Here is a 14,242-nt window from a genome sequence, read left to right on the forward strand (position 1 = left end):
GGACCTAGCATCTTTGGGTATTCGTTAATTTCCCTTGTCAGGGGGCTGCGGGGGAACTAAATACTTGCTGCCAACTTTCTCCAAACATTATACTTTCTCACTTGGGGTCCTAGAAGCAGGACACCCAGGGGGAGATTGATTAAAACTTGTGCAGAGTGGTACATTTGCCCATAACAACCAATCAGATGGCTTATTTCATTTTTCAGAGGCCTTTTTAAAGAATAAAGAAAAAAAATCTGATTGGTTGCTATGGGCACCTGCTCCTCTTTTCCTCAGCACAGGTTTTGATAAATCTCCCCCTCCACGATCAGGTTATCATCTGGGTACACTTCCAACAAGTGGTAATTGTCTAGGTTAGCAGTCCTTTGAAACCCAGCCTAAGGCTGACAGCCCCTTGAAATCTGGTGTCCGAGTTCAGCATTTGCCCTTCTACTTGTATAGACATATAGGGGGACATTTATCATTGCCTTTACAGATGAGCGAATTTACAGTAAATTCGATTCGTCACAAACTTCTCGGCTCGGCAGTTGATGACTTTTCCTGCATAAATTAGTTCAGCTTTCAGGTGCTCCGGTGGGCTGGAAAAGGTGGATACAGTCCTTGGAGACTCTTTCCTAGGAATGTATCCACCATTTCCAGCCCACCGGAGCACCTGAAGACTGAACTAATTTACGCAGGATAAGTCATCAACTGCCGAGCCGAGAAGTTTGTGACAAATCAAATTTACTGTAAGTTCGCTCATCTCTAATTGGCTTTATACCACTTTCAAAGTTATCTACTGTTTGGTGCACCGTACACTAGGGCTGGCCGGTATACCGGTTCATACTGAACACCAAAATTTTTGTCCTGCACGATATGAATTTTAACCCAAACCGCAATACCGGTTTGGCCCCTCCCCCTCGGGAATGAATGAATCAGCCCAACGCTGCGCTGTCCCGGGGAACTAATCATATGTGACCTGCGAGCACTGTTCTGCCCCCCCCCCCCCCCAATTAATTATCAGCCCAGCGCTGTCCCCATCAAGGTACTACTCACATGTCACCCGCATGCGCTGCCCTCCTCGTCCTGCTTGTTGCGGCCGCCGGCGCTGACACTCTATACCAGTGGTCTCCAACCTGCGGACCTCCAGATGTTGGGAGTTGTAGTTTTGCAACATCTGGAGGCCGCAGGTTGGAGACCACTGGTCTATACTGTACGCTGTATCCCTATGCCCGGGCTGCAAAAAATAAACAAAATAAACTTTAACTCACCTCCCGCTGGTCCGGTACCGGCCTCACCTGTTTCCTGGGGACAGGAACGTCGGCGAGTCGTCAGCCTATCACCGGCCGCAGCGATGTTCCGCCTCGGCCGGTGATAGGCTGAGCGCACTGTCATGTAAGAAGCCGGTTTCTTACATGACAGTGCGCTCAGCCTATCACCGGCCGAGGCAGAACATCGCTGCAGCCGGTGATAGGCTGACGGCTGTCCGACGTTCCCGTCCCCAGCGTAAGGCCGACGTAGGTGCGTTAAGGTTTATTTTGTTTACCTTTTGCAGCCCGGGCATAGGGATACCGCACAGTATAGAGTGTCAGCTCCGGCGGCCGCAACAAACAGGACGAGGAGGGAAGCGCTTGCGGGTGATATGTGAGTATTTACCCCAATGGGGACAGCACAGCGCTGGGCTAATAATTAATATGGGGGGGGGGGGGCTAGGAAATACCGTTATATACCGTGTAACCGCCAAAAGTAAAAAAAATACTGTGATACACACATTTGGTCATACCGCCCAGCCCTACCGTACATCACTCTTTGCAGTGGAGCTGTATTTCTTATTTACGCAAAATAAATGTAGTAGTGTTTTTTTTTGCGCACATCTGCTTTTTTTTGTGCAGGTGCATGACAACAAGCAGGACGAGCACAAAGCTTAACCCAATCTCTTTAGCTCACTGGCTTCTATAATTGCTTCTGGGCACCATTTTGATACATTTTGAGATACTGTATAAAATATACACCAAGCAACAGGGGTAAAATCTCTACTACCTCACACCAACATGAATAAATGTCCAACATAGAATAAATATTTCGGTACTCACCGATCTGCTCAATGGCAATGGTCCCTTCACCAAACATGCCGAGCGCAGAGTGCACCAGTTTACGGTGAAACTTCCACGTGGGGCTGTAGTCGGCAAAAGCAATATCTTTGGAATCTCTTGTCAAAATGTCAGTTGTGACCTTGAAAGGAAAAGGACATAATTATTTAAGATACAATATCTGACGCACTGCATATACATAGGCACCCATCCCTGTATTAAAGGCACCTCCCAGGAGACAATGGCCACCAGGACTGACCAGATATGACGCAGAGTCACCATGTATCCAAGCGTTATATCGCGGGAGCCGGCGCAGAATGTTAATATACATCCTGTATCGTTGAGGGGTTAAAACAGTGAGAATTTTGAAGGAGACTGTGCATGGTTAGGGGTGTGGCTGACCCTCTTTGCTCTAAGCAAAAGTTGCTAGGTATTCTGAATGGGGGGGGGGGGGGGGGGACTCCGGATGGATGGGGACTGAATGGGGACATGCTGAGGAGGGACACTGGCTGAATGGGGATATGCTGATTGGGCACAGTATGGATGGATGGGGACATGCTGACGATAAGGGCACAGTATTATTAGGGACATTGGGGAGATTTATCAAAACCTGTTCAGAGGAAAAGTTGCCGAGTTGCCCATAGCAACCAATCAGATTGCCTCTTTTATTTGGCAGAGGCCTTGTTAAAAATGAAAGAAGCGATCTGATTGGTTGCTATGGGCAACTTTTCCTTTGGACAGGTTTTGATAAATCTCTCCCATTATGAGGGAGAAACAGTAGGAATAGGGACATGCTTAAAGGGGGACTCTGGATGGATGGGGACATGCTGAGGGGGCACAGTATGGATGGATGGGCACATAGGCGTGCGCACGGGGTGTGCCGGGTGTGCCCAGGCACACCCTAATCAAGCTCAGGGGGGCATCCGAGGCCACCACTGAGCAGCCCGCAGCCCTCACATTCGGGACATCCCTGTGTCCCGAAAGATCTTTTCGGGACACAAGGATGTCCCGGTTACCTTTCTACAGCGGCCCCCGCGTTAACTTTAAAAAAACAGGGGCCGCCGGGAAGTAGCGCACGCAGGGATGTCATTGACGTCCCGTGCGTGCGCCCATAGTAACGGAGGAGCGGAGATTCAAGGAAGAGGATGCGCGCGCCGGCCGGAATGGTAAGTGACCAACACGATCTGGCAGCACGTCTTCTTCAGTGTTCCGACTACCGGTCCTCCGGTCCCGGGACCTACTGCTATGGACTATAGGCCATAGCAGTAGATCGTGACCCCGGACCGGAGGACCGGTGGTCGGAACACTGAAGTGGGGCAGTACACAGACATACAGCCTCCAGCCATACACTGTATATGGCTGAAGGCTTTATGTCTGTGGGGAATATACTGCACCTAATGTGGGGGACTATACTGCACGCTATACTGCACCTAATGTGGGGGACTATACTGCACCTAATGTGGGGGAGCTATACTGCACCTAATGTGGGGGACTATACTGCACCTAATGTGGGGGACTATACTGCACCTAATGTGGGGGAACTATACTGCACCTAATGTGAGGGAACTGTACTGCACCTAATGTGGGGGAACTGTACTGCACCTAATGTGGGGGAACTGTACTGCACCTAATGTGGGGGAACTGTACTGCACCTAATGTGGGGGAACTGTACTGCACCTAATGTGGGGGAACTGTACTGCACCTAATGTGGGGGAACTGTACTGCACTTAATGTGGGGGAACTGTACTGGTGCAGTACAGTTCCCCCACATTAGGTGCAGTACAGTTCCCCCACATTAGGTGCAGTACAGTTCCCCCACATTAGGTGCAGTACAGTTCCCCTACATTAGGTGGCACCTAATGTGGGGGAACTGTACTGCCAACCTAATGTGGGGGAACTGTACTGCCAACCTAATGTGGGGGAACTGTACTGCCAACCTAATGTGGGGGAACTGTACTGCCAACCCAATGTGGGGGAACTGTACTGCCAACCCAATGTGGGGGAACTGTACTGCCAACCTAATATGGGGGGAAACTGTACTGCCAACCTAATGTGGGGGAACTGTACTGCCAACCTAGTGTGGGGGAACTGTACTGCCAACCTAGTGTGGGGGAACTGTACTGCCAACCTAGTGTGCGGGGACTTATACTGAAACCTAATGTGGGGGAACTGTACTGCCAACCTAGTGTGCGGGGACTTATACTGCACCTAATGTGGCGGGACTTATACTGCACCTAATGTGGCGGGAATTATACTGCACCTAATGTGGCGGGACTTATACTGCACCTAATGTGGGGGAACTATGCTGCACCTAATGTGGGGGAACTATACTAACTGTGTGTATGTGTGCGTGTATATATATATATATATATATATATATATATATATATATACACACACGCGCAGCGGGAGTTTGTGCTTTAGGGTGCACACCCTAATGCAATAGGCTGCGCACGCCTATGGATGGGCACATGCTGAGGGGCACAGTATGGATGGATGGGGACATGCTGAGGGACACAGTATGGATGGATGGGGACATGCTGAGGGGGCACAGGATGGATGGGGACATGCTAAGGGGGCACAATATGGATGGATGGGGACATGCTGAGGGGCACAGTATGGATGGATGGGGACATGCTGAGGGGGCACAGGATGGATGGGGACATGCTGAGGGGGCACAATATGGATGGATGGGGACATGCTGAGGGGCACAGGATGGATGGATGGGGACATGCTGAGGGGGCACAGGATGGATGGGGACATGCTGATGAGGAGGGCACCGTATTATTAGGGACATTATGAGGAAAGCACAGTATGGATGGATGGGGGCGTGCTGAAGGGGGCACAGTATGGATGGATGGGGACATGCTGATGAGGAGGGCACAGTATTATTAGGGACATTATGAGGAAGGCACAGTATTGATGGATGGGGGCATGCTGATGGGGACATGCTGAAGGGGGCACAGTATGGATGAATGGATGGAAGGGCGTGCTGACGAGGGGCACAGTATGGATGGAGACATGCTGAAGGGGGCACAGTATGGTTGTATGGGGGATATGCAGAGGGTGCCCAGTATGGATGAGGACATGCTGGGTGGGCAGAGATGGCAATGATGGATGTGAACATGAGGCTGGGTAACTACAAAATAATGGGCCTCAGACTAAACTGTAAAATCAAAGGGCTATCCCAAGATTTAAACTATTCACTAATCCACGGAACTGGGAATACTGTAAGTATCTGATGAGTGGGGGGGTCGAACTAGTGGAACCCCCACTGATACTTAGAATGGAGGTCCTTTGTCCCCTGAGTGAATGGAGCGAAAATACCCATGATCGCCTTCCGCTCCATTCATTCTCTATACCTTCTCCATACAGTGATAGGTTCAGTGCTCAGCAAGTCTGATAGAGAATGAATAGAGCATTGTGATTATGTGTATTGCTTCTCCATTTACCTGGGTCACAAGGGACCTCCATTCTCAAGATCGGTGGGGGGTGCCAGTTGTCCAATCCCACCGATCCAATACTTTTCACCAATCCCTCGGGTAGGTGAGGGCTTTTAATCTTGGGATATAGGGGGAGATTCATCAAATCCTGTGCAGAGTAAGAGTGGTGCTGTTGCCCATAGCAATTAGATAGCTTATTTCCTTTTTAAAGAGGCCTGTGAAAAATGAAAGACGCGATCTGATTGGTTGCTATGGGCAACTGCACCACTCTTCCTCTACACAGATTTTGATAAATCTTCCCCATAGACTCCAGAGACTCCTTCCCTCCACTTATGGCACTGTATCTCACATATACTGCTCCCTATGCCCCCCCCCCTCTGATATACACTGATTACTATGGCCCCCTATGTTATATATACTGCTTTCTATGCTCACTATACATATATATATGGCAGATATTCCGGCACCACTAGCTGTTGTCCACCTCGGACTTACGGGAAGCCGCTTGCTATTAGCAGAAATGTGCCTGTACCTCAATCAGCGTGGGTAGTGCTCACATCTAAAGGATACAGTTCCATGTAAAGTCCAATAAAACAGAAAGGTAATGATGAAGCACTCACCCGTTAGTTGCTGTAAAAAACTTCAGGTTTTAGCCCACATTAGGGGAAGTATATAAACAGGTACAGGAACACAGCGAGCATGATGGAACAGGTGAGGTGGAGACGCTCAGGTGGGCAACGACATGTTTCACGCTCTACGGCGCTTCGTCTGGCCCGTAAGGGCCAGACGAAGCGCCGTAGAGCGTGAAACATGTCGTTGCCCACCTGAGCGTCCCCTGCCTCACCTGTTCCATCATGCTCACTGTGTTTCTCATCATTACCTTTCTGTTTTATTGGACAGAATATATTTATTGCTCCCTATGCCCCCTACTTCACACATACTGCTCCCAACCTCACAAATACTGCTTCCTATTCCCTCCGATAAACCGATTTACCGTTTCCTATGGTCACCACTTCTATACATACACTGGTCTTTCCAACCCCCATGCATTTCCCTGTTTTACAGGTGGCCCTCTGGCAGCTTTACGATAAACTTGAAGTTTGTTTGCTACATCCTAGCTAAATATTATATCTCATCCTTCCAGTAAAAACTTATCTGTGGTCCTTGAACCAAAAAGTTGAATAATTCTGCTGTACAGGATATAAGAGTCGCAATGCCGCCAGGAGATAGTAATGTTTAGACATGTCTAAAGAATTTAACCGTGTCTTGTGTTCAGCCTTGAAGTTCTGTCCTTGTAAATGAGCGTTAGCATTATGACAACCCAAGGCATCCAAGTATCTGACTATCCTGCTCATTCCTTACACTAATAACGTACGGTATTACTATGTTAACCGATATGTATGAGATACTTCTTATGCATCTATGAAGCCTTCACTTATAGTCTCACCATGAAGTAACTAAAGTAGGACTTATCCAATTGATACTCACCGTCCTGGGTCTTCCGGCAAACGTTTTACCCTTCTTCAGCAGAACCTCCCGGGCATCCTCATGGTTATTCACAACAACCACATAGTGGGATCCCATCATGAAGGAGTAGAGGCTGCCATACTTTTCCTGGAGATTACAGAACAGAATGTGTGGAGGTAAGTGACTCCCAAGGTGAAGTAGACTCCCAATGACAGGCAATGAAGGTAAGCTCTTGGGGTATTTTACCGATCCATGGCTTCTTAATCCCCATCTCCAGATAGAGAAGAGAATAAGCCCAATGGACAGAAGCAAAGCACCACCAAGCCACACGATCATGCTGGGACCTCCTCCACCTGGTAATGACAAGTTCACTCTACAGCTCAAATAAATATTGTCAGGATTTTTACAGCAACCAATCACTGCAAGGACATTTTTAACTACCACAGTGCTGGACAAAGTTTTCGTTTCCCATGCTCGTGCCATATGTTTCAAATTTAAAATAAAAATGTATCTTAAAGGGGTACTCCGGTGGAAAACTTTTTTTTTTCTAAATCAATTGGTGCCAGAAAGTTATACAGATTTGTAAATTACTTCTATTAAAAAAAATCTTTATCCTTCCAGTACTTTTTAGCAGCTGTATGCTACAGAGAAAATTCATTTCTTTTTTAATTTCTTTTTTGTCTTGTCCACAGCGCTCTCTGCCTGTATCAGGAACTGTCCAGAGCAGGAGAAAATCCCCATAGCAAACCTATGCTACTCTGGACAGTTGCTGACACGGAAAGAGGTGTCATCAGAGAGCACTGTGGACAAGACAAAAAAGAAATGTAAGAAGCAAAGAATTTCCTCTGTTGCATACAGCTGCTAATAAGTACTGGAAGGATAAAGATTTTTCTAATAGAAGTCATTTACAAATCTGTTTAACTTTCTGGCACCAGTTCATTAAAAAAAAAAAAAAAAAAGTTTTCCACCGGAGTACCCCTTTAAAGTAGTACTCCAGTGGAATTTTTTTTTTTCTAAACCAAAAAGTTAAACAGATTTATAAATTACTTCAATTTAAAAATCTTAATCCTTCCAGTACTTATCAGCTGCTGTATACTACATAGGAAGTTGAGTTGTTCTTTTCTGCCTGACCACAGTGCTCTCTGCTGACACCTCTGTCCATGTCAGGAACTGTACAAAGTAGGAGCAAATCCTCATAGCAAACCTCGCCTGCTCCACACAGTTCCTGACAAGGACAGAGGTGGCAGCAGAGAGCACTGTGGTCAGACTGAAAAGAAATACTCAACTTCCTATGTAGTATAAAGCAGCTGATAAGTACTGGAAGGATTCAGATTTTTAAATAGAAGTAATTTTCAAATCTTTTTAACTTTTTGGTTTAGAAAATAATTAGTTTTCCACCGGAGTACTATTTTAAGTAGATGACCAGCAGCAGCAATAATCAAGGAGGGGTAAAGATACAAAACAAAAAACACTCTCTTGCCTTTCTCATTTTTGCTGCCTGGCGCTTACAGGTTTGGAGAAGGTACATCACATGCTCACTTACCCAATCAGAGGCAGGACACTGTTGTGGCCGCTGATTAGGCCAGCTTCGTACCAAAGGGGTATTATGAGGATAATGCAGCACAAGGACCTTGTGTTTGTCTACCTTGGTTTTGTTTTTCCTCAGGTCATGAAACAGTGCCTTACCTGTTAAAGGGGTACTCCACCCCTAGACATCTTATCCCCTATCCAAAGGATAGGGGATAAGATGTCTGATCGCGGGGGTCCCGCTGCTGGGAACCCATGCGATCTCACCTGCAGCACCCCCGAGTCATCAGCTGTTTGGAGCAAACTTAGCTCTGTGCAGCTGATGAGTCGGGGGCTGCAGGAGAGATCACAGGGGTTCCTAGCGGCGGGACCCCCGTGATCATACATCTTATCCCCTTTTTCCAGTGTTGTGCTTCAGTTTTCCATTAAAGGGGTACTCTGGTGAAAACATTTTTTCTTGTAAATCAACTGGTGGCAGAAAGTTAAACATATTTGTAAATTACTTCTATTAAAAAAATCTTAATCCTTCCAGTACTTATTAGCTGCTGAATGCTACAGAGGAAATTCCTTTCTTTTTGGAACACATAGTGCTCTCTGCTGACATCTCTGTTCATTTTAGCAACCATGCATAGCAGATGTATGCTAAGGGCAGCATGGTGGCAGTGCTGGGGACTTGGGTTCAAATCCCACTAAGGACAACAATAAATAAAGTGTTATTATTATTATAATAACGTCAGCAGAAAGAACTGTGCTCGTGATGTCATCAGAGAGCATTCCAAAAAGAAAAGAATTTCCTCGGTAGTATTCAGCAGCTAATAAGTACAGGAAGGATTAAGATTTTTTAATAGAAGTAATTTACAAATATGTTTAACTTTCTGGCACCAGTTGATTTAAAAGAAAACATGTTTTCACCGGAGTAGCCCTTTAAAGTAAGTGGAGTGAAGTTCTACAGTTTCTCTTGCCCCTGTGAGATTCCTTGTTCAATTACCACATGTAATAGGAACATAAAGCTAGTGCATCAGAGACTCACACGTCTGTCTACATCAGCATTTAGAGATTCACAAATACCCGTGCAAGAGAAGTCACATCAAGGAACTCATGCAACACATCAAAAACTACTACCCTCATCATACTAACCTACTCAGACAACTTCCCTGGCTTGCCACATGTGCTCTTAGACAGTGCAGTTTTGTCTTAGCTCTGAATGCAGGCAGATAAGGATTTCTTATAGGACCTACAATGAATAAGCATATGAAGTCTGGAATTAAGAATTAGTCAACTTGAAAAAAAAGAAGTGCCTCTCTACTGGACAGAGAAATCGTTGGCTTCGTATAGCGGGTCCCTAAGGGCTTAGATTATTATAAAGAAGCTTCACGATTTCAAGAAAATGAAGCCTTTCGTGCAGAATGAAAGGAGATTGAATTAAACAGCTTTTTTCGGTTGAGGCATCTAGTTTTAGGGTAGGGTCTGTTACACCGAGCGCTCCGGGTCCCTGCTCCTCCCCGGAGTGCTCGCGGCGTTCTCCTCTATGCAGCGCCCCGGTCGGGCCCGCTGACCGGGAGCGCTGCACTGACATTCATGATGGGGATGCGATTCGCATAGCGGGACGCGCCCGCTCGCGAATGGCATCCCAAGCCACTGACCCGTCCCGGTCCCCGGCTATCATGTTCTGGCGCGTGGCTCCGCTCTCTAGGGCGCGCGCGCGCCAGCTCTCTGAGGTTTAAAGGGCCAGTGCACCAATGATTGGTGCCTGGCCCAATCAGCCTAATTAGCTTCCACCTGCTCCCTGGCTATATTACCTCACTTCCCCTGCACTTCCTTGCCGGATCTTGTTGCCTTAGTGCCTTGAGAAAGCTTCTACTGTGGTTACCATTACTGTGTTCCTGACCTCCTGCTATTACTATTGACTACGAACCTTGCCGCCTGCCCCGACCTTCTGCTACTTCTGACCTTGCTTCTGCCTAGTCCTTCTGTCCCACGCCTTCTCAGCAGTCAGCGAGGTTGAGCCGTTGCCGGTGGATACGACCTGGTTGCTACCGCCGCAGCAAGACCATCCCGCTTTGCGGCGGGCTCTGGTGAAAACAAGTAGCAACCCTAGAACCGGTCCACCGACACGGTCCACGCCAATCCCTCGCTGACACAGAGGATCCACATTCAGCTAGCCGAATCATAACAGGGTCACACAGAGCGTATATGCAGCATATTTCATGATGAAGAAGCGCCAATGGCAGTCACAAGAGTGAGATCCCTGTTGCAGCTGGGTAGCTCTGTGTGTCTGCTTGTAGCGTTAGAAATCTGCCGCTACCAGCGGACACACAGAGCTACCCAGCCACAAAGGGGAGCCCACACTTGTGACTGCCGTTGGCACATCTGCAGTGTGTAATACCTACCCTTAAAGAGATACTCAATGGTTCAACACTCCAGATAAGTGCGATTTATTTAACTCATGTCACATCAGCAATGTTTAGATTCTCCATTAGATTTTCAAGCAAAGTTAAACACATTATTAAAGGGGTACTCCACCCCTAGACATCTTATTCCCTATCCATAGGAAATGGGGATAAGATGTGTGATTGTGGAGGTCCCGCCGCTGGGACCCCCTGGAATCTCCATGCAGCAACCGGCATTCTAAACAGTATGTTTAGAACGCTGGGTTCCCGTGGCAGGGGTCATGCCCCGTGGCAGGGGTTATGCCCCCTCATGACGCCCCACCCCCTCCATTCACGTCTATGGGAGTGGGCATGACGGCTGTCATGTCCCTCTTATAGACATGAATGGAGGGGTGTGATGTGACATTACGAGGGGGCATGGTGTGGATTCATGAGGGGGCGTTGGGTGACATCCCAACCCCTGTCGTGGAAACCCAGCATTCTAAATATACTGCTGGGCCCCATATGAAGACACCAGTAGTATGAATGGCACGTGGTGGACAAGGGTCCCAGTTACAGATTTTGCTTTGGGGCCCAGTGATTTTAAAAAACGTACAAAATTCTTATACAAATTATCACTAGTGTTATCATCTTGTAAACAATTCATAGTAATATGGTATGTGCAAATATTAAGTGTATACCAAAACCTGATACATTAAAACAGTACTTGAAAATACACTCAAGTATCTAGAATAATACAGGTGTGTAACAATTAATTCATTTAGGGACTAGAAGACAGAAGTATGATCACTCACTCCATCCAGGACCTAAACTATGGTGTTGTTCTTGTGGATAATGTTTTACTGCCCCTCTGCAGCCCTTAACATCTGACTGGATGATTTCCTCACATGGTCTGTAACTTGGAGACTGGAGACGCTGGCTCCCTGCGTCTGCCCCAGTGACCCACGGCAGCCAGTGCCGCGACCCAGCAAGTTAGCCACCCGATCACCAACCACATCACAGTAAGGGTCTATTCACATGGCAGCGGAAATTCAGTAGTGTGAATGGGAGTGCGGAATCCCATAGAAGTCTATGGGCTTTAATGTGAGGCAGAATTCCGCAATCGGAAATTCTGCCGTGTGAATAGAACCTAAGGATACTGCAGTAATCATTGTGTGGTGTTAAGTAGGATACACACAGCGAATTGGGCTGGACACCATAAAGCGATCATACAAGGGGTAATGAACCACATCACATTAACACCATGGAACTGTATAAAGCAATATTGGAGTGAAAGAAACGGGCTACAGAAAAACAGTACCAGCAATTTTTACAAAAACTGTAGGAGAAATTGATCCCCATACAATCCAAGATCAAAAAATGGAAAAAGTATAAATTTATAAGGGATCACTAGGACTTTAAAAATATTAAGATATTTACATGGAATAAAGAAAAAAAAATTGCAACCAAGAAAACAAAAGAAAAGCAAAGAAAAGAAATAAAGACTACTGGACGACTGATACAGACTCCAGCTCTTCGGAAGAAAAACCACGAGAATATAAAAAAAAACTACCAAGAAACAAACAACATCAAATATGCTATTGCAATATGGAAGTTACCACCCTGTACATGGGAAGAAAGCAATTCCCAATGGGCAGTTGTTGTGATTAAAAAAATAAACAGTAACAACGCCTTATTTGAAGAGAAAGCCAAAGAACTTTGTGTTCAAATTCAAAAAAGAAATTACCCTGACAAACTATTAGAACATACTAGGGAAAAACGATAAGAAAAGAAAAAAAATAACTTAAGAGTGGCATTTTGTGTTCTCTTTTAAGAAGAATCCCCTATCCGACATAATAAGAAAAACTATTCACATATATTGGGACATAATAGCAACTGACAAGGACATCAATCCTGAGCAACATATCAATAGTCCTCTTGTTGTATCTTTCATAGTAGATGGCTTTGCATTGTTTTTATTTTTCATATTTAATTTTGACATAGACTTTGATCATGCCTGATTGGAAATCCTGGTTACGTCATCAAAGGTGCTGGAAAAAATAGCACCTTGGAATTACACTTGGCAGGCTCAGAGAAAGCGGGCAGACCGGGAAACAGACGATGGCCTCTCTGCCAGTCAGCCCCGTGCTGATCACAGACTCTATTTTAATGATGCCAGACTAAAGTTGGAAGTTTTAATCCTAACCGGTGAGTGCTGCCGATTACTTTTTCTATTGTGTATTATTTTATACACAAAATCTGTGTACTCCTAAAAGTATGAAATACCTGCCTGCAGTTTTTGTCCTTGGATAACTAATCATATTGGGCTGCCTTTTTTTGGGACTGCTAGTGCCCTCCTGTGTTTAGTGTATTTTTTGTATCTGTTTCTTTTTAAAGGTCTTGTGCACACTGTCCCACATAACACAGTTTTGGATATGGAAGATATAACAAAAGAAACATTAAGCAGGTGAATGCGCAGGTACAGAAAATGTGGAAGATGCTTTTGCACAATGCAATGTAAAAGAGGACCTACAACTTATTAGTACATGGAGTCTGGAATAAAAAAATTATTCAACTTGCAGAGAAAGAAGTGCGACTCTTCTGGACAGTGAAATCATTGGATTCGTATAGCCAATGTAGATTGGTGCCTAAAGGCTTACATTATTATAAAGAAGCTTCACAATTTCAAGCAGATAAAGCCTTTCAAGCAGAATGGAAGGAGACAAGTAAAACCAACGACAAGTATAGGTACTGAAGCCCCCAACATAACTTCTAAGAAAGTCCCTTTAGCGAGAAAACACAACGAGGGGGCATAATAATGCACAGCGCGAAATGCAAATAAGTTAAATGGAATCAGCATTGATGAATAAAAAATGATTTTTAGTAATTCATTTATCAAACCTAAGTTTAAATGAGGGTTGTGTTAGTCATCTGTCTAAAGGTCTTAATTTTCGTATTGTTCGCGGTAGACCTCTAGCAAGGTGTGAAAACAATTCATTTACATAAATTCTTCCAAGAGAAAAAAAAAATTTAAGAGCCAGACAAGACTGGAGGCAGAAACTCCCACAGTCATTGGTCCATTGGGCTTTTTTGCAGGTACCGTCTTCTCTGAAAGAGAAGTTGAGAGTATAGCCACATTGGTTGAGTTGGAAACATCGGAACCAGACCAGGCAGAGAGAGAAATGGAAATCATGAACATTACTGGTGGGGGTAAGTCCATATTTTCACCTGCTATTCCCACTGGCAGAAGTCTGGGCGTAAAGGATGTAAAGGCTTTGATGTACCCCGCTGCCCCAATAACCTTACAGAAAGAGAACTAAAGGTACTGAAATTGTTAAAATCCAAAGACAAGCTTAAAGACAAATAA

General features: G+C 45.7%; 1 protein-coding gene across 1 annotated transcript in view; it reads right to left on the reverse strand.

The window, feature by feature from the left end:
- The window catches only part of LOC130281905 (steroid 17-alpha-hydroxylase/17,20 lyase), a 48,500-nt gene extending 41,155 nt beyond the window's left edge, over positions 1–7,345 (reverse strand). The window contains exons 1-2 of the mRNA XM_056529645.1: positions 7,001–7,345; positions 2,073–2,211 (exon numbers count right to left, since the gene is read on the reverse strand). Of these exons, the coding sequence (XP_056385620.1) occupies positions 2,073–2,211; positions 7,001–7,315 (454 nt within the window). The 5' untranslated portion in view covers positions 7,316–7,345. The remainder of the gene's footprint in view (positions 1–2,072; positions 2,212–7,000) is intronic.
- Between the last annotated feature and the right edge of the window lie 6,897 nt (positions 7,346–14,242).

The sequence above is a fragment of the Hyla sarda genome, chromosome 7, assembly GCF_029499605.1.
Source record: "Hyla sarda isolate aHylSar1 chromosome 7, aHylSar1.hap1, whole genome shotgun sequence".
Classification (NCBI taxonomy): domain Eukaryota; kingdom Metazoa; phylum Chordata; class Amphibia; order Anura; family Hylidae; genus Hyla; species Hyla sarda.